Source organism: Terrapene carolina, unplaced genomic scaffold (assembly GCF_002925995.2).
Source record: "Terrapene carolina triunguis isolate 2854851 unplaced genomic scaffold, T_m_triunguis-2.0 Scaffold68, whole genome shotgun sequence".
Classification (NCBI taxonomy): Eukaryota; Metazoa; Chordata; order Testudines; family Emydidae; genus Terrapene; species Terrapene triunguis.
Window position 1 is genome coordinate 6,298,086 of NW_020664419.1, and position 21,748 is coordinate 6,319,833.

Below are 21,748 nucleotides of genomic sequence, written 5' to 3' on the forward strand. Positions count from 1 at the left end.
AAAATATTAGATCAGGGATCGGCAACCTTTGGCACACAGCCCGCCAGGGTAAGCCCCCGGGCCAGGCTGGTTTGTTTACCTGCTGCGTCTGCAGGTTCGGCCGATCGCGGCTCCCACTGGCCGCGCTTCGCCGCTCCAGGCCAATGGGGGCTGTGGGAAGCGGTGGCCAGCACATCCCTCGGACCGCGGCCAGTGAGAGCTGCGATCAGACGAACCTGCGGATGCAGCAGGTAAACAAACAGGCCTGGCCCGCCACAGGGCTTACCCTGGCGGGCTGCGGGCCAAAGGTTGCCAATCCCTGTATTAGATACTCCAACTGGCATCCTTTTATAGACAGAGAAAACGTAAAGAGTCCATGGGAAAAAAGCGAACCCAATGGCAGGCCAAGCAAAGATCCTTGGGGCATGAAGTTGGAGGGAGACTCTAAAATGGAGACCATGGAGGACTGGGTTTGTGACCTCCCCTGCACATATCCCACTGTGGGTCCGTCTGGCTTGGTGCAGAGTGACCTGGTGAGTGCTCAGTTCCCTGTGCTAGAGAGAGGAGGCCTAGGGTGCTGAGCACCAATCAGAGAGCTCAGCCCAAAGGACTTGCTGCATTAGTGTTACCAGGGCCGGCTCCAGGCACCAGGCAACCAAGCTGGTGCTTGGGGCGGCACCTGGAGGGGGGCGGCGCGGTGCTCCGGCCGCCGGGGAGAGCGGGGCCACAGCCGGGCTCGCCGCCCTCCCCCCGGCGCTCTGGCCGCCCCCCCCCCGGGGGGCGGGGGGCGGGGAGGGGCGGCCGGAGGCTTTTTTGCCTGGGGCGGCAAAAAAGCCAGAGCCGGCCCTGAGTGTTACTATCTGCAATATCTTATGCTACAGGTAAGAAAGAAAGGTATCAAATTAAGTTTATTTTTATAACTATATCATGAACATCCTCCCACCGCTCTGATTCCTTTCTAGCGACAGAGCAATCCTTTAGCTGATACTCACTGTATTTCGTTTTGGTATGAATGGAGCAGTTCTCAGGGCAGACTTCGGCAACCAGCACAGGGCTAAACAAATTTGGACAGCACTCCAGTTTTGCACAGACTCTTCTGCAGAAATCTGCCACTTGATCAGACGTTCGCACAATCTTGACTGTTGCCCTGTACGTTTTCCCTCTGTATCTAGGAAAGAATATTGCAAGATCACACATAACTAATGAAGTGAGAACAGGGGATGCTATAAACCCAGTCCTGCCCTCTATTACATAGATGCTCCTCTCACTGACTTCAAGGGGGGAGGGATAGGTCAGTGGTCTGAGCATTGGCCTGCTAAACCCAGGGTTGTGAGTTCAATCCTTGAGGGGGCCAGTTGGGGATTTAGTTGGTCCTACTTTGAGCACGTTCTTCTACTTCTAAAAACATTAAAATGTATTACTGGCATGCAAAACCTTAAATAAATGAAGACTTCTGAAAGGTTGCTGACCCCTGCACTTGAGCGAATGCATGGTAGAGCAGTGGTTTGGTACTATAAATATGCGCAGAGGAGAGAAAAGTAAAAAGAGCTCGCTGGACTGGAACTGAAGAAGAGCAAAGATACTGTAGCCAAGATGGATGGGAGAAGGGACGCAGGCAGCATGTGTGACAGCAGCACTGAGGCCAGGAGCTCTTGAACAGGAGGGCAGATGCTACCAGACAGACTTGGACCAGGGCAAAGAAAGGAGAGTGGGATGTGGAACAAAGGAGAGATGACCAGACAGATGTGAGGAGAGGCATGCTTAAATGACCTGTCACTCTAAGACTGAAAGTTATGCCATAACTCAGAGAGTAACTGTTAAAGCTTAACTTCCTTCTTTAGGAAACCACCACAATCCTGTTCTGGAAATGTGGAGGTGCTTTACGATGAGTATGGAGATATACCTATCTCATAGAGCTGGAAGGGACCCTGAAAGGTCATTGAGTCCAGCCCCCTGCCTTCACTAGCAGGACCAAGTACTGATTTTGCCCCAGCTCCCTAAGTGGCCCCCTCAAGAATTGAACTCACAACCCTGGGTTTAGCAGGCCAATGCTCAAACCACTGAGCTATCCCTCCCCCCAATAGGGAGAGCTATCCCTATCTGAGCCTCAGGACCATTGCAAGTTATCAGTGTCTGTGATGCTCAGAGGCCTTTATTCAATGGCAACTTAGGCGGAAAACTAAAAATGATCTGAACTTTGTTTTTACAAAACCACAAGTGATCAAGGGTCAGCAAGGTGCAAATGATACTGCCCATTACTACGCTGACTGCAAATGGTTCTAGGGTATAATTAGCAATCATACAATGCTTTACAGTCACTGTACTTTAGGTACCTAATTCCCTCTGAATTCAATGGGAGTTAGTGCCTAAATACCTTTAAAAATCTGGTCCTCTCTCATGAGGACTCCCATGTGTTTTCAAATGATCTGATTGTTTATGAGTCGAGAGAGACTCCAATAGGCGTGCTGTACAAAATGGAAAAAACGCTCTCTTTCCCCTCCCAAGAGGTAAGAGAACATTACTGTCCCACTGCACAGATGGCATGACTGCCGGGAGAGCAGAGAACGTCATAGTTAAAATGGGTTCTACAAAACCTAATATGAACAGAAATGATTATATAGGAAATAACACCAACAGAAACCAGTCCTTCCTAGGGGACAAATTCTTCCACCTTTAATTCATAGATGCATAGACTTTAAGGCCAGAAGGGACGATCAGATCATCTAGTCTGATCTTCTGTGTAACTCGGGCCAGAGAATTTCATCCAGTTACATCTGCACTGAGCTGCAATAACTTGTGCTTAGCTAAAGCATCTTTTCCGGAAAGGCGTGATTTGAAGACATCAAGTGATGGAGAATCCACCACTTCCCTTGGCACTTTGTTCCAATGGTTAATAACCCTGTTAAAAAGTTGTACCTTATTTTTAATTGGAATATATCTGGATTTAACTTCCAGCCATTGGTTCTTGTTGTACCTTTTCCCACTGGGTTAAATAGCCCTTTAGCATCTGGTATTTTCTCCTTGTGAAGGTACTTCTATTCCTCAAATGAAGTTACCTCTTGATCAGTAGCATAGTCAAGGGTAAACATCAGATAAACTGAGTTAATCCACTTCTCACTGGGCGAATGGGGAGTTTAGGTTACTTCACCCACTTCTTTTTCTATTGCTACACCACTGCTCCACATCTTCTTTTTCACAAACTAAACAGTTTGAGCTCAAAGTCCTACATGCACCATTTAACATGAGTAAGAATGGCAGAATCTCAACCTTAAATGTGTACTACGCCCTGTGGTGCTGTGATCCCAAAGAGGACAGCATTGTACTACAGGGCCTGCAAAAGCAAAAGGTGGAACTAACAAGAAGGGGAAAAAAAGCAGACCAGTCATTTCATTGTCCAGGTGAGATACAAAGAATGAAGAACCAGCATGGATGGGGAAACACAAATGTGAGTTTTATCATTAAATCTGTCTCGGTGAGTCAAGTTGTTATTAGTGGCTACAGGTATGGAATCAAGTATCAGAGGGGTAGCCGTGTTAGTCTGAATCTGTAAAAAGCAACAGAGGGTCCTGTGGCACCTTTAAGACTAACAGAAGTATTGGGAGCATAAGCTTTCGTGGGTAAGAACCTCACTTCTTCAGATGCAAGGTATGGAATATAATTTTAAACATGATTCTGGTCTTGGCAGTATCTCTGTAAGCTGTAAAACAAGATTTACTAATATTTTCCATACATACCACTCTTTAAACCTTTTAACACTAAAGTCATTAATGTAATCTGAACTACTCTCTGACAGCCTCAGGAAAAGACCTACGCTGGCTACAATTAGAAAACCATTTTTCTATTACTGTCATTAAAATATTACTGTTATTGATATTCTATTTTCCATCATGATAAGAATCTCATTTTGCCAGGTACTTTTAAGTAATAAGCATCCTGCACTAATAACCTGGGAGCACTGTAAGACTTTAAAATTCAGCAATATCAACTGGAGCGCTAAGCCCAGTTGAACAATCTTGCTTTTCTAATTACATGTTTTACATCTAAAGCCAAAGGAAAAAGAATCTTCAAAGATCCCTACAGTAATGACCCATATAGGAGAATTTACTAGGAAAAACAAGCTAAGGCATCCTCCAAGACATGAAAAGCCTAGTGCTAAATAGATATTTCAAACAGCGGGAGCTCTCAACAGTCCTCAAAGCACTTAACCGTTTCAGAATTCAGCCAATAGTCCCACTGGTCATTGGGGCTATTTTGAATAGTCAACTGACTAGCAAACTTGAATTTCCTTCAACAGTTCTTGGACCCTGCCCCTTTCCTCAGCAAGGAACTCACTGCTTACCTCACTGAAAAAAATAATCAACTGTATATGAGGGAGAGTCTTGCAGAACAAAGTACGCACCACAAACACCCCAGGCCAACCCTCACCATCCCTAAGAGAAACCACAGCTCTCACAAATACAATACTAGAGGCTCTGAAGAACATCTGAGGCCTGGTCTACACTGGGAGGGGTGGGGGATCGATCTAAGATACGCAACTTCAGCTACGAGAATAGCGTAACTGAAGTCGACGTATCTTCGATCGACTTAGAATCACTTACTTCGCGTCCTCGCGGCACGCCGCGGCTCCCCCGTCGATTTTGCTTCCACCTCTTGCTGAGCTGGAGTTCAGCAGTTGACGGGAGAGCGATCGGGGATCGATTTATCGCGTCTACACTACACGTGATAAATCGATCCCCGATAGATCGATCGCTACCCGCCGATCCGGCGGGTAGTGTAGACATAGCCTGAGTCACTAAATACGAGCTGGACCCTGCCCTTCATGGCTGGTGAAATCCAACGCAGACTGGGACTGCTACTGATATAAACCCTCAATGTTTCTCTCCGAGATCCTGACTCCTTGAAGCATGTGGGTTTTTTTCTAGCAAATTCTCCAAAAATAAATAATCCTGGATGCCAATGATCTCACAAATTACTGCCTCCCTTTCTAGGCAAAATCAATGAAAATGTGGCCATGACCTTACTCTAGCAGTATCTAATCTTCCACCAACATCTTAGACTCCTCATAATCAGGATTCAGTCTGGGCCTTGGGATTCAGACTGGGCGCACCCCTGACATGGCCTCATCATGGTTATGGAGAGAGGTTACACTTCTGTGCCAGTCCCATTTGATCTATCTGCAGCCTCAGATGACCAAACAATGCTACTGACCCACACATGGGACATCACAGACGTGGATGGTGTAGCTTGAAACTGGCTTTAATAATTTGAAAGTTATCTAACAACCTAAGCCGTTTCCAAATATGCACTTTACACACCCTGGATCGTTTTAAAAATGGCCAAATGAAATGTTATCAAAAACTTCCCTGAAAAATATTCACCGTTGGGTTAACAATGAGCATGAGACATTTTAACCAAAAGTAGCTGTAACTATGTGGGTGAAATGAGACAATCGCCATGCTCCTGAATGAATTCACGCAGAAAAATGGTAAAAGACAACGACATCCTATCGCCCGTAAGTGAACATTTTCCACAAATCACTCTATATCTGACCTCTCAGTCCTCATCCTCAAAGGAAACCTGCTCAACACTTTCAAAAGACGAGCCCGGGAGCTTAAATTCATAACTTTGCTAGACACTAAAAATCATGCACTGAACAGAGACACTAGATTTATGGCTCATTACAACAATCTATAACCGACGAACCCTCCTTTGTCCTACAATTACAGAGATATTTACTGCCCACTTCACCTTGAATGGCATCTTACCATGCGTCTTAACTCCTTATGCTAAACAATCTGTTCCACTTTGTATTTAGCTGCGACGCTCGGAGTACGTTTCCCAGGGCTGAAGAAGAACTCTGTTTAAGCTCAAAACCTTGTCTCCTTCACCAACAGAAGTTGACCCAATAAAAGCTATTAACTCACCTACTTTCTTTCTCTTAATATCCTGGAACCAACACGGCTACAACACCACTGCATACATCTTTAACCATAACATTATTATTGCTGAAATATTCATGGCCTGATTGTAGAACCCGTACGTACATTGGTGAGCACTGATTTGAGTTGGTAACTCCATGAGCACCAATGGGACTTTTCCAATAAGTAAGTGTTCACCAGGGTGAGTGGTCCACAATTGGGCCCTAAATTAGTATATTATGACAAAATTATAGATTATTTAAACAAAAGCAAATTATTTTAAGAATTGCTCTTCTAAAAACCCATGTTGATTGAATGTTAGAATAAAATTTTTTATCGATTCAGATATGCATGGAACCTAGAGACGGATATGATCTACTCGATCTGTCTAGTGCAGTGGTTCTCAAACATTTGTACTGGCGGCCCCTTTCACATAGCAAACCTCTGAGTGCGACCCCCCTTATAAATTAAAAACACGCCAATATATTTAACACCATTATAAATGCTGCAAAGCGGGGTTTAGGGTGGAGGCTGACAGCTCGTGACCCCCCCCCCATGTAATAGCCTCGTGATGCTTTGAGGGGTCCCGACCCCCAGTTTGAGAACCCCTGGTCTAGTGTACCCCCGGGCCAGGGCAGGTTTGTTGCCCACTGTAAATGTAGTAGCGTTTTGTCCTCTCTGGCTTTAAATCTACCATGCAATGGGCTTCTACTACATTCCTCAGGGGACAATTCCACAGATGAAATGTTTATTATTACTATGTCTTACCATCATATCTAGACGCCTCAATGGAGACCAGGACCCACCCACCATGCACATAGTGAAACACAGTCCCTGACCTGAAGAGCTGGCAATGTAAATAGATGGGACAGAGAAATGAAGGATTGTTACCGCTATTTTACAGATGGGGAACTGACATACAGAGAGACTAAGTGACTTGACCAAGGTCACCCAAGAAAGTCTGTAGCACAGGTAGGAATTGACCTCAGCCCATCTGCATTTCTGCCAAGTGGCATAACCCCAAGACCATCCTTCCTCTCTGCTCAGGTTACTCAAAAGTTCTTCCTGACATTCACCCAGCTACTACAATGCTCCAAGGCTGACCTAGGCTCAGGCTCAAGGATGTTTGTAAGAGGAACTTGAAAACTTTCAACAGTGACACAAGCTAGGAAGATGGGGCTAGCAACAGGCTGCACTGAAGGGCTGCGCTGCACCTGGGAATCAAAGAGGCTGAAGAGAAGTGATTGAGAGAGAGGAAAGCAAAGGGCAGCAGGCCTCAAATGTCAATCGTGCCCCGGCTTCATCTCCGGGCCCTGCTGCTTACGCCTGCATTATCTGTGGCAAGGACCGTCACTTGAGAATTAAACTTTTGAACCACTTGCGATGCAGCAGCACCATACCCAGGAACTAAATCGCTGTGGGGCGTACAGCATTGTCTTCTAACTTCAGTGCTGTGCATGAGGTAAGAACCTGTCCAGAGTAGAAAACACTTCCTCTTTCTCAGTTTCACCCCACGACTCCATGTTAGAGCTCTTCGTACCAAAGGCACGGGAGTACGTGTGGAGCGTGCCCGGCTGACTGTTAACATAGCCTCCTCTTTGAAACTCAGCATAACCTAGTTGTGCGGTATGAATGAGCAATGGCTTCAGATTAGAGACACATTAACAGAATCCTACAGCTGCGATTGGCTGCTAGAGCTGGGCAGGGCACATCTTTTCTCTGGTGTGGCTTCGCCACAGGTCATATTCTTGAGTTTCTAGTTTAAACAAGTCCCAGACAGGCACATATCTGTGCATTTTTCATCCATGGATCTCAAAGCACGGTCTGAAGCATGATTAGCCCTATTTTACAGGTGTAGAAACTAGGGCACTGGGAAGGTTCAAAGGCCCAATCTTTCAAATCTAGGTGCCTAAAGTCAAGCCCGTAAATCCAGATTTAGGCACTGAAATAAGTGTCCTGATGATCAGGGCAACTGAGCACCAGCAGCTCCCGTTGACCCCGGTAGGGATTCTGAGCATGGAGGGCTCAGGGGATCAAGCATGACATTTCTAGCTCGTCACACCATTGTCAGGGAATACTGATGGGGCTGGGGGGTGACTGTGATCTCGCTGTGTGCATGCATCCTCTTGGACCCTCTCAGTTCTCCGTCTTCATTGCCAGGCTCTTGTAATTCATTCCGTGATGGTCGCTGCTGACAGCAGAGTAAACTGAATACAGGTTGCCCGGCTGCTGGGCTAATTTATTCCTGGCGGGCAGTGTTTCAGCTTTCAGGCTGGTGGGAAGGCACATCCCTCCCTTCGTCTCCCTCTCCCCCAAGACAAATAGCAACACCGTCAAGATCGAAGGAGTTGTCACTTAACATCAGAGGGAAGGTGGTGACGGGCCGTGTCACACTACAGCACGAACATTCCAGCTGGCTACAGAGCTGTCATCGTTAGCAGTCTGCTAGAAGATGCCATTGCGGTCCAGTGTTCTTGAAACTTGGCTTAAACACACATATTCTCGCTCTGAGCAGCTCTTTAGGATTCAGAAGTGGCATGGGCTGTCATATCTGATGCGACGTGTCGTGCGTCGCCTTCAGAATTCTGAGGCCTTTGATTTCACGAGTCTGGTTTTGATTCTGTTCAGCCAGATTCAATAGAAACATCGGCAGAAGCCCAAGCAAACTCAAAATGAATAAACCAAAATCAAATCAGTCTTGGGGCTTGTCTACGTTACCGCTTAAGTCATTGTAACGTGCGTCGCTCCGGGGTGTGGAAAAGCCACTCCCCGGAGCGACGCAAGTTACGTCGACTTAAATATCAAGTATTGGGGGTTGCCGTGTTAGACTGTATCCACAAAAACAAGGAGTCCGGTGGCACCTTAAAGACTTCATGCATCTGAAGAAGTGGGTTTTTTACCCATGAAAGCTTATGTCCAAATAAACCTGTTAGTCTTTAAGGTGCCACCGGACTCCTTGTTGTTTTTGTCGACTTAAAGTGTTCTCCACGCCGCGCTAGGTCAGCAGGAAAGCATCTCCCGCTGACATAGCTTCCAGCTCTCGTTGAGGTGGAGTAATTACGCCGACAGGAGAGTGCTCTTCAGCAGACGCGCTGCAGCAGCTGATGTTGTGCAGTAGTGTAGACTGGCCCTTAGTTTAAAGTTCTTGAGGCTTTAATCTGACTGTTTTTATGGGATCTGGACCATGGCATTCCATACACTTTGTGTATGGCTGGGTGTACAAGACACCACTGCTCTCTTGTGGAAGGAATGTCAGTCCAGCTCAAATGTTTGATTATGTCACCCTCTGCTGGCTGAATTTCAAAGGGCTTATAAGTCCCACTACTCCTGTTTTAAGGATCGGATTGTGCACATATTTCTATATGAAATCACAGAAGTGTAGGACTAGAAGGGACCTTGAAAGGTCATTGAGTCCAGTCCCCTGCCTTCACAGCAGGACCAAGTACCATCCCTGATAGATTTTTGCTCCAGATCCCCAAATGGCCCCCTCAAGGATTGAACTCACAACCCTGGGTTTAGCAGGCCAATGCTCAAACCACTGAGCTATCCTTCCCCCCCATACACGGGAGTAATTTTGCTCAAGCAAGTCATCCCACTGGATTCCAAATGGACCCATTCAGCTGCAAAGTCTCTTGCAGGCTTAAATGTTTACAGGATTGGACCCTAAAACTGGACAATTATACCCTGATTTGCAGATGTGCTGAGCGTTCGCAGCACCCACTGACATCAGGAGGAACTGCAGGAGTGACGCACCGATGAAAATCAAACCGCTTATATCTTTCTTTTTACTGAATTAAAAAAAAAAAAAATCTGAAATTTTGCATCTGCCAAACTCCAGTTGATGCAAAATTTCCAGGAGATGGGAATGTTTTCCAGTGGAAAATATACAAAAAATGCCAATGTCCATGTTTCCAATGTGACGCAAGCGTCGTTTGAAATAGGTTTCATTTTTGCTCCATAAAAGAGTCCTATTCCCTTAGTAAAATTGTGTGAGAAAACCACTTCTTTCTTGAATTCACAATGAAATACAAAAAGCTAAGACTTTTGAGTAGTTTTGCCTTTCTGACCCTGATTCTTCCTTGGGCCAAATGATACAAATTCAACGACTTTAGAGTAAAAGGGTCCTAAATTCTGCACCTCACAATCTGAGTAGGAAATAGTTAACCGTGGAATCTGTATAACCAAAGATTCAATACAATAGCAAACCATAGCACTGTATTTCAGAAACCAACTATTTCAATACATAGAATGATAGTGTTCAATTATAATGGGGGAGAAACAGATGAGTACAAACAACTGTCTACTATTATATAAAACAGGCATGAATGCATAGATTTTAAGGCCAAGAGAGTCCATTACATCATCTAGTCCAGGGGCGGGCCAGCTTTTTGGCCTGAGGGCCACATCAGGTTTCCGAAATTGTATGGAGGGCTGGTTAGGGGAGGCTGTGCCTCCCCAAACAGCCAGGCGTGGCCTGGCCCCCGCCCCCTATCTGACCCCCCCTGCTTCTCGCCCCCTGACGGCCCCTCCTGCCCCATCCAATCCCTCCTCTCATTCCTGACTGCCCCCCCGGGACCCCTGCCTCATCCAACCACCCCTTCTCCCTGACCGCCCCCTCTACAGCCACGCCGCCCAGAGCGCCAGGACAGGCAGCCGTGCCGCCCGGCTGGAGCCAGCTACGCCATCGTACAGCACAGAGCACCGGGTCAGGCTGCAGCTCTGTAGGTGTGCTGCCCAGAGCATTGCGCCGGCAGCGCAGTGAACTGAGCCTGCAGGGGAGCGGGGACAACACGGGAGGGGCCAGGGTCTAGCCTCCCGGGCCAGGAGCTCAGGGGCCGGGCAGGAGGGTCCCCCGGGCCAGATGTGGCCCGCGGGCTGTAGTTTGCCCACCCCTGATCTAGTCTGTCCTCTTGTATAACACAGGCCTTAGAATTTCACCCAGTTATTACTGAGCCCAGTAACATGTGTTTGGCTAAACATCATCTTCCAGAAAGGCATCTAGTCCTGATTTGAAAACTTCAAGACATGGAGAATCCACTACTTCCCTTTGTAGTTTGCTCCAATGGCTTACCACACTTACTGTTAAAAATGTGTGCCTACTTTCTAATCAGAATTTGTCTGGTTTAGCTTCCAACCATTGCTTCTTGTTATGGCTTTCTTTGCTAAAGGGCCCTTAAATTAGAGATTAAAAATAACAAATTTATTTTATGTTATGAGACCACAAATTGGATTAGTACCATTTAAGAATAGATAAAGTTTACATCAAAACAGCATTTCATAAAACTCAGCACTTTCTGAATCAACACTTAGATCTGGTTTTCCCACTGCAAGTTATTTCTCAAAAGAGCTGGTTGAAAAGGATCAAAATTGGAAATTTTCATTACATTTTTTATCAAACGCTGCCCTGCTCCCAAAAATCCCCCAAACCAACCTGAAACGAAATATTCAAGAAAATTTTGTTTCAATGTTTAAACTGTTATAGAACTGGTAAAAAAATTAAAAAAAAAAAAATTGGGGGAAAAAAAACCCTAAATGAAAAATTTCATGAAAATGTCCCTTGTTTTTTCCAACCAGCTCCGTTTATTCAAAATGGAAAATAAATGAATGAGTAGGTAACACATGGAAATACTGACTTTGCCTTGAGTGTTTCCTCCTGAAAATTCCACTGCGGGTCTTCAACTAGCTGCAGTTCTCGGAGAACGCTGCCTGGTTTGTAAGCTGCGTTGATTACCATGCTAAGAACCTAATGAAAGACAAAAGTAAACACTGATAGCTTTAATAGAGTGACCACATAGTCACTATCCTCATATCTGCACTGAAGTAGCACCTGGAGGCAACAACTGACTCAGGGCCCCTTTGTGCTAGGCACTGTATATATTCACGACAGGGGTCCCCGCCCCCAGAGAGATTACAATCTAAGCAGTGCTTTAAGTATAATGCAGGTGTTGTCAATGTGCATGTTAACATTCTATGGTATTTACGCGATTCTATGGGGGGGGAGAGGATGAGCTGGTTTTAACACCCTATACTTAACTTGATCCTTCACAGATTTGCAACTGACTGTAAGCATATCTACTCCCCACCCCCACCGCAGTCGCCTCCAGACATTATTACAAGAGAGAAGCTGATTATATCATAATAGCATACAGTAGAGATGATCTCTTGCATCCTTTCCAGTCATGGGTAGGGCCCTACCAAATTCACGGCCATGAAAAAATGTCACGGACCGTGAAATCTGGTTTTTTGTGTAATTTTGCCCTATACTATACAGATTTATGGGGGAGACTAGTGTTTCTCAAACTGGGGGTCCTGATCCAAAAGGAGGTTGCAGGGGGGTCGCAAGGTTATTTTAGGGGGATCACGGTATTGTCACCCTTACTTCTGCACTGCTGCCTTCAGAGCTGGGTGGCCAGAGAGTGGCGGCTGCTAACCGAGGGCCCAGCTCTGAAGGCAGCAGCGCAGAAGTAAGGTTGGCAATACTGTACCACGTCATCCTTACTTCTGCGCTGCTGCTGGCAGGGCGCTGCCTTCAGAGCTGGGCTCCTGGCCAGCAGCCGCCACTCTCCAGCTGCCCAGGTCTGAAGGCAGCGCTGCCGCCAGCCGCTGCGCAGAAGTAAGGGTGGCAATACCACGACCTCTCTACAATAACCTTCAGACCCTCCCCTCCCCCCAAAAAAAACCCATTTTGGATCAGGACCCCTACAGTTACAACACCATGAAATTTCAGGTTTAAATATCTGTAATCATGAAATTTATGATTTTTAAAATCCCATGACCGTGAAATTGACCAAAATAGACTGTGAATTTGGTAGGACCCTAGTCTTGGGAGTTTGCCATCATTTTTGGAAACCAAGTTGGATAATTTGCAGTCATGAATTTCACTTAATGCTACAGATTACAATGTAAAGCAGGCATAATTTGAATAGCCTGATGGGTTTGCTTATTAGTGGAAGCAAGATATTAATTCGTTATTAGACCTTTGTAGATTTCACAAGACTGCTCATTAAAAGAAATGAACTTTGAAATACTCAAAATAGTGTCCAATAATAATACTCCCAGGTTCTTATACCATGCTTTTCACCTACAGATCTCAAAGCACTTCACAAAGGAAGATAGGGATCATTATCCCCATTTTACAGATGGGCAAACTGAGGCACAAATTTGCCCACAGTCACTTAGCAGGCTAGTGGCAGAGCAAAGAATAGAGCTCCAGTCTCCTGAGTCCTACCCTAGCGTCCTACCCAGTGGCTCACACTGCCTTCCAACAAAAAAAAAAAAAGGACAAATCCGTATGTTCTCAGCCAATCAACGCTCATAACTGTTCCCCTCCCATCACCCACTGCAGAACTGACAGGGGCACTGGCCTGTGTGACTCACAGCCATAGGAGTTGAATGGCCTTTTAAGGGCTCCCACCCTCGCTGGCCTGCGTAGCTGCATCTACTACACTAGCCTCTTTTGGGAAAGCTCCCTCATTTCACTTCCAACAAGTACAGAAAACACAGCAATGTGAACACTGGTGCCCGGTCCACACTGACACTCCCATAATTGCGACCACCAGCACAACTGCACTGGTGGTCCTGAAACAACGCATGGTTTTCCCCAAAGACCTAATGTAGGCAAGGCCAACGGCAGAGAAAAGGCACTTGGGATGGCTGCGAGCAGTCCCCAGTATGGTTCAAGGATGCTCCTTCCAGATATGCTACCCTTGGCATCTAGGCTCCAATTCAGCAAAGCACTTAAGACTTGGATGTTTTGTTGAACTGGGGCCCTACCCAGCCTGTGTCTAAGATGCCCCATATCCCCTTCACATTAATGTGTCTTTTAAATCCGGCACCAGCTGGGAATAAACAATTGCCTGTTAGAGAGAGCTTGATCAATTGGAGTGTGACCTCCCTTACTTCCTAATGCTGAGGGCTACTGAATTGCAAAACAGGGTCCCCAGGGTAGTGGTGGCAGCCAAACTGTTTGACATATTAAAAACTAGACTGGACACAGCACTAGGAAACGTAACACGGGGAAATGAACAATCCTGCATTGACAGGGAGATGGCCTCTTCCACTTCTAATTCTTATGACAGCCTATAGGGAATGAGGCAAATCACCGGTAACAATTGTTTCTCCTGTATTTCTATCTGCAGGTCACCCACAAATGACCGCATGCTTGCTGTGCTGCAGCATTGTCTTCTCCTTTGCATGCACTCTGCTCTCATTTGCTTCATGAGGTGCTGCCCGCTCCTCATGTTTCATCGACTGTCTGATTGTGCCCCTGGGAGCTCTCTTGACGTTGCTGATTTCCATTTGGACCTGGAGCCTGCTTCTTTTGGCACAGCTAGACACTACTCCATTCACGAATGTCACGAATTAAAGAATCTGATTTAGCTCAAGAACCGTTCAGTCATACAGGTCCCATTCCTGCAACCTTTCCCCTCCATGCGTTCACAAGGACCATGGAGCAGGTGAATAACACATCTCCGTTGTTCAGCAGTTGTAAGGGGAAGGACAGATCGTTCTTTAAATGGTTAGTTAATCCATAGATAATAAAACTTAGCACTCAAACATTAACTGAACAGCACACAACCCCTCTTTATTTTCTCCATTTTGCAAATGGAGGCAGAGCCATTACGGGCCAGATCTTCAACAGGGCTAAGCTCATGAAAATCTGGCCACTCATTTTGATGTCTAAATGGAAACAGAGCTGTTCTGAAAATGTGTCCCTAAGTGACTTGCCCAGACCACGCAACCCATCAATGGCAGAGCTGGAAATGGAAATGAAGTATTTGATCACCAGAAACAACACGTCCTAGGAGTGAAAAGACATTCACTCTGTAGTAGGGTAACCCGGTTAAATAGAGAACTCTGATGATTACATTGCGGCATAATGTTTCTCTAAACAAAAGCGCACTGTTGTGATGATTATTGTTTCATCTCTGATATGCATATGGCAATGATTTGTAAACCTGTTCAAAGCTTCCTACCTAAATAAAAAGATAAGAAAGAAAGACAGAAATCAGGCATTTGTGGCCTGACTGACTCACTTAGACACCATTGCCTTGATCACCTATTAAAGTGGTATCTGTTCCAAGTACAGTTGGAGGGACAGAGTTCCACTGCTCAGTCTGTCTGGGTTTTACCTTAGACACACAATTTATTTCAGTCCTGTACAGATGCTAACAATACCAGCGTTTTTCTCTGAATTGGCTTGTCTCCACCATGACTCTTAGTCATCTAAGCTCACATTGGAAAATAATGTTTTGACGGGATAATAATTTCCCTTTGGGAGGGAAAAATGCGTTAGCTTTGTCTCTGTGTTTATTTCCTATAAGTCCCTTGGCTTGTCACTAACCTTCCAGCAGGAGTCCATTACCATGTTAACAGTGTTCTCTTCCAATGACATTATCTCTTAATCTCACACACAGTTCAACACTACTTTACTTCTTGGGGGAAAGGGAACTGGGTTTTAAAAAGTTCCCTAAAAGGTATTTAGGCATCTAACTCCCATGATTTCAATAGGCTCTGGGCCCAAATCCTGATCTCATTCAATTAAACTTCCACTGGTTTCAGCATAGCTAGATATGATCCAAGTAACTAATTTTGGGCAACTTTCTTGAATCCACATGTATTTCTCTTTTACTGTGCTTTCCAACGCCAGTGAGGACGGATTCCATTTTTGGCCCATGATGTCATAAATACATAGTCTATGGCCTTGGCTACACTTGCAGATGTACAGCGCTGTGAGTTAAACCTGACTTCGTGCAGCTGAGTAGGGAAAGCGCTGCAGTCTCTCCACACTGACAGCTGCCCAGCGCACTGTCATGGACACATTTGCGGCAATTGCAGCACTATTGGGAGCGGTGCATTATGGGCAGCTATCCCACAGAGCACCTCTTCCCATTCTGGCACCGTGGGTTGTGGGAAGGGGGCGTGGGTGCGGGGCATTCTGGGTCCTGTCCCAACGCCCCGTGATGCATCGCTTCGCATCCCAGAAATCCCTTTGTTTCCGTCCACCTTTGGCGCCATCTTTCAATGGTTTCTGTGCAGCGCGATCTGTCTGCGGGAAATGGAGCCCGAACTGCTGAGGCGTATGCTGACAAGTCTCGCCAGCACGTCACGTTTGGCTGTCGAACTATTCCTTAAGATCCAAAGTGACAGTGAGAGTGAGGAGTCCGACGATGCTATCGAGCCGCGTAACGCGTACGACACGAAATTGCTTGTGGCATTCACGGACATGCTCAGCACCGTGGAACGCCGCTTTTGGGCTCGGGAAACAAGCACCGAGTGGTGGGATCACATCGTCATGGAAGTCTGGGATGACGAGCAGTGGCTGCAGAACTTTCGGATGAGAAAAGCCACTTTCATGGGACTGTGTGAGGAGCTCGTTCCCACCCTGAGCGTAAAGACACGAGATTGAGAGCTGCCCTGCCAGTGGAGAAGTGGGTGACTATTGCAATCTGGAAGCTTGCAACTCCAGACAGCTACTGGTCGGTCGCAAACCAGTTTGGAGTGGGAAAGTCGACCGTTGGAATCGTGTTGATGCAAGTTTGCAAGGCCATTAATCGCATCCTACTGAGAAGAACCATGACTCTGGGTAAAGTGCAGGAAATAGTGGATGGCTTTGCACAAATGGGGTTCCCTAACTGTGGAGGGGCGATAGATGGGACGCACATTCCTATTCTGGCACCACCCCACCTAGGCTCCGAGTACGTTAATCGGAAGGGGTATTTCTCTATGGTTCTCCAGGCGCTTGTGGATCACCGTGGGCATTTCATTGACATTAACACAGGCTGGCCCGGAAAGTTGCATGACGCACACATCTTTCGGAACACTTGGATGTTCAGGAAGATGCAGGCCGGGACTTTTTTCCCAGAGCAGAAGATCACGGTAGGGGAAGTTGAAATGCCCATTGTGATCCTTGGAGATCCCGCTTACCTGTTAATGCCTTGGCTCATGAAACCCTACACAGGGAGCCTTGACAGCAGCAAGGAATGGTTCAACTACAGGCTGAGCTGGTGCCGAATGACTGTGGAGTGTGCCTTTGGCCGTTTAAAGGCCCGCTGGCGATCTCTGTATGGGAAGCTGGACTTGGCCGAAAACAGCATCCCCGCGGTTATATCCGCGTGCTGTGCCCTCCATAATATTTGTGAAGGGAAGGGTGAAAGCTTCACTCAGGCATGGACCTCTGAGGTTCAACACCTGGAGGCTGAATTTGCACAGCCAGAGAGCAGGGCTATTACAGGGGCCCAGTGCGGGGCTGCAAGGATTAGGGATGCCTTGAGGGAGCAATTTGAGGCTGAAAACCAGCAGTGATATCTGGTGCCCTGAACCTTTTTTTTTTTTTTTTTGGCGGACAACACTCCCATCAAGAAGTTCAGGATTAAGTCTGAAGAATAGAGTTTAAACCATCACTGCAATGGACCCACCTCTGGGGTGGAACGTGGCATGTAAAGTCCCTGATTCTGCAATCTGATCTACATGGGTGGACACCTAAGGTTTTGAATACATACAAGGGGGTCCATCTGCAAGATTGGGGCCAAAGTTTCTAAAGCACTGCAGGATTATTTATTATTGATCTCAGAGTAGCGCCTAGGAACTCGGACCAAGGATAAGGGTCCCACTTTGCTAACCCCAGGGGTAGTCAACAGGCAGACCTTGGGCCAAATCCGACCCACCAGACTCTTTTGAATGGACCCAGAAATCATTATCGTTGGGTTTTTTTTCCATCTTCTCTGGAGTCTGGACCTTGACTATACCTTGACTAAGCAATTTGAACCTTGACAAAAAATAATTGACTTCCCTTGGTGCTGCACAAATGAGAAACAGTTAGTAGGTCCCTGCTCCAAGGAGCTTACAAATGTCAGAGAGTACAAGATGTGACGCCTGGACAAAACAGTCAAATGGGCTGAAGGATGGGTGGGAGGTAACAAAACAGAACTTAGCGGAAGTCACTGCTTGCCACTTGCCTAACCAGTGGGATGAATGGTGCTGTATGAATGTAATATATTATTACCATCTCTCTTTGAACGCTCAGTTATGGGCTGATCCCCTGGTGTTCCAGTCCATTCTGCTCTGGTGAGTTTCAGTGTGCTGGCGGCCAAGTTACATCTACTGAAACTCCAAAATGTCCTGCATACAAGCCAGCGTTGGCTGAACACCGCAGGACAAACACCGCTTTCTACTACTGCCCTAATGTAGGCAAGGCCAATGGCAGAGAAAAGCCACTTGGGATGGCTGCGAGCAGTCCCCAGTATGGGTCAATGATGCCCCCTCCAGATATGGTACCCTTGGCATCTAGGGAGGAGGTTTGGCCATCAGGTGCGAGTGCCACCTCCTGCTCCGGCTCCAGTGCACTGGGCGCGCACCTAGAGTGGAATACATGGCTGCATCTACTTGAAGAAGAACATCTTATTAGTAAGGCTGTTAGTCTGTCACAGAGGTCACGGAAGTCACAGATTCCGTGACTTTCCATGACCTTCGTGAATTCTGCAGCGGCCGGTGCTGGCTCAGGGGCTGCCCGAGCCGGGCGGTCCCTGGGCCAGCAGCAGTAGTTTGGGTGTGTGAGAGGGGGCTCAGGGCTAAGGGCAGGGGGTTGGGAGGGGGCACTTATCTCAGGGTGGGGGGCTCCCCGGCTCCCACTGGCATGGCCTTGCAGCTCCTAAGTCCCAGCCCTGGTTCCCAGCCAATGGGAGCTGCGCAGCCGGTGCTTGTGGCAGGAGCAGCGTGCAGAGCCCCCTGGCTCCTCTGCCACCTAGGAGTTGCAGGGACACGCAGAGCTGGGTTGGGAGCCTGCCAGCCCTGCCAAACCTTCCCCCCCCAGCACCAGCGGGGGTACCGGGCCATGCGCCGCTGCCCATCCCCCTATCCCCCAGCACCAGCGGGGGTCCCAGGCTGTGTGCTGCTGCCTGCCCCGTGCCCCCAGAACCAGCGGGGGTCCCGGGCCACCTCCCCCAGCACCTGCGGTGCCCCCGAACCACCCCCCGCAGAGCACCTGAGGCCCCCCACCCAAGTTTTAGTTAGGGACTTATAGTAAAAGTCATGGACAGGTCATGGGCCGTGAATTTTTGTTTACTGCCCGTGACCTGTCCAAGACTTTTACTAAAAATAGCTGTGACTAAAACGTAGCCTTACTTATTAGGAACAAACTCCAGATGCAACAGCAGGGCAAGAAATGGCATCAAAATGAGGAGTTTTAGAAGTAGGAAGTTACAAAGTCTAGATAGGATTGTTGGCTCTGTTTCTGGTTTATTTGGTTTAGTAATGTCAGTAAGCAGCAGGGCTGGTACGGAATATATAAAAAGACATTGGGTATTTTAACCATGAACAAACAAAGAAGGTTTTACAGGTGTGAAAGGGTTCGTTCTACAAGAAAATGTACCATTTATAATTTGCACAATATTGATATATTGTTTAACTAAATACAAATAAAATCAATGTTAATTAATATAAATAAAAGGGCAAGTTAAAGAGATTATTTGTTCTGCCAATGGGAGCTATGTGTTAACCACTATTTGTAGCACCTTAAGAAATGTTAAATAAGGTAAAAATTCCCCAACATTAAGGATAAACAACTACTTACCTGATATTGACCACAGTGCATTTCTAAATTTGGTAAGGAAAGGAATCATTGTGTCAAACCCTCTAAGAAAGTCTCTTTTTGCACTATTAGAAACTTGGGGTCAGGGACACCACGTCCAAATCAAGGGTCATGTAATTTTAAAAGGTCATGCACAGTATTGGCTTCCCTTACGTACCCTTGCAGTGTGTTTGCCCAGATGAGACCCTGACACTGCAGTATTCAATACACTGGCAGTGGTCTGTTCACTAAGTTTATCGCTAAGGGCTGGTCTACACTGGGGAGGGGGGTCGATCTATTCGCGTAGCTGAAGTCGAAGTATCTTAGTTCGACTTACCTGGCCGTCCTCACGGCGGCAAGTCGACCGCCGCGGCTCCCCCGTCGACGCCGCTTACTCCTCCTGCCGAGGTGGAGTATGGGCGTCGATTCGGAGATCGATTTATTGCGTCTAGACGAGACGCGATAAATCGATCCCCGATAGATCGATTACTACCTGCCTATCCGGCGGGTAGTGTAGACGTGGCCTAAGACACCCCTGACAGGAATGCCTGGACCTGCCACAGTTACTGGTATATCCTAACAGCACACAGTCATTAAGGACTCCGCACATGGTTCGTTCTGTGAAGGCAGTGGTTCTCAACCAGGGGTATGCAGGGGTCTTCCAGGGGGTACATCAACTCATCTAGATAGTTGCCTAGTTTTACAACAGGCTACATACAAAGTACTAGCGAAGTCAGTACAAACTAAAATTTCATACGACTTGTTTATACTGCTCTATATACTAGACACTGAAATGTAAGTACAATATTTATATTCCAGTTGATTTGTTTTATAATTATATGGTAAAAATGAGACAGTCAGCAATTGTTCAGTAACAGTGTGCTGTGACACTTTCATATTTTGATGTCTGATTTTGAAACCAAGTACCGGTAGTTTTTAAGTGAGGTTTAACTGGGAGTGCGCAAGACAAGTCAGACTCCTGAAAGGGGTACAGTAGTCTGGAAAGGTTGAGAGCCACTGTGCTAAGGGATAGTGATACAAGTGTACGTGTGATGTCTTTGACATTGTCACTCCAGTGTGTAATCATCCTGGTCTAGACCAATTGAGTGAGCCTGGGAAGCTAGTTGCTACAGTCTCGAGTTGGTGAAGTGGAGAGGATGATCTATATGCCACTATTCCAAATTCTGTTGTATCCTACAAAAACGCACTGTGATTGGACAAACTGTTATAACCCCCAGTCCAGTTTTTAATGATGTGTCTACAACTCACAGTGAGCCTGACCGTCAGGATGAAATGGAGGCGATGGCACCCATTTTTGATGTATGCATTACCCCACTAACCTTGACTATGAAGATTTTGTTAAATCAGAAAGATACCCATGTTATGCAAATTAGCAACAGCCTGGGAAAAGCAAAGTGATCTCAATCAGTTATTTCATGATGGGGATCTCAATATTCTATTGTCGCATACTTAAATAGAAGTAACCTTCAAGAGTTTGATTGTGTTACAAATAATTATAATTCTCATTATGTTAATTTTATTTTGCCACTTACGTCTGGTTAAAGAGCAAAAAATGTAAACAAATGCTTTACTTGCTAATCCTTTTGTAACTCTGAGGAAACAAGTTACTGTTACTGAATATCTTACTTACAGCTTTCTGCTTAAATAAGTGGCACCATAAATAAATTTAAAGTGACAAGGCAGGGCCTATGAACCTATGAACCAGACTTTTGTAAGACCTTTAGCTCACTCATGAACCAGACTCCCAGAATCCTCTTTGGTCACGCTAAGAAAGGAAAATACAAGCTTGCTGAACTTGTTAAGAAAGAAATAGTGACCTTTTCCTGCTCTTTTGACTGTGCAAGCAAGGTCTTCAACTGCAACAGCCAGGAATATATATATAAATATAGCATACCAATACTAAAATAATGAGTAAGAAGGGATAAGCAATTATCAGAACAGGGCCGGCTCTACCATTTTTGCCGCCCCAAGCAAAAGAAAAAGAATGCCGCTCAGACTGCCGAAGCAAAAAAAACCAAACAAACGGCTCGGACTGTGCCGCCCCAAGAATGGACGGAATGCCGCCCCTTAGCATGTGCCGCCCCAGGCATGTGTTCCTCCGCTGGTGCCTGGAGCCGGCCCTGTATCAGAACCAAGACAAGACTGGAATCAGCTTGTCATACTGCAGGGTCAGTTCTACGGATTGTGGTAACTATGATGGATACCTATTTCTGTCGGGCGCTGTTTTGATATCTAATCGTTTAATAAATTCAATCACTCTGAC

General features: G+C 46.4%; 1 protein-coding gene across 1 annotated transcript in view; it reads right to left on the reverse strand.

Annotated features, from left to right (window-relative positions):
- Nucleotides 1–21,748, reverse strand: part of SFMBT2 (Scm like with four mbt domains 2) — a 166,129-nt gene that overhangs the window by 11,562 nt on the left and 132,819 nt on the right. The window contains exons 15-16 of the mRNA XM_029910851.1: nucleotides 11,531–11,640; nucleotides 972–1,147 (exon numbers count right to left, since the gene is read on the reverse strand). Of these exons, the coding sequence (XP_029766711.1) occupies nucleotides 972–1,147; nucleotides 11,531–11,640 (286 nt within the window). The remainder of the gene's footprint in view (nucleotides 1–971; nucleotides 1,148–11,530; nucleotides 11,641–21,748) is intronic.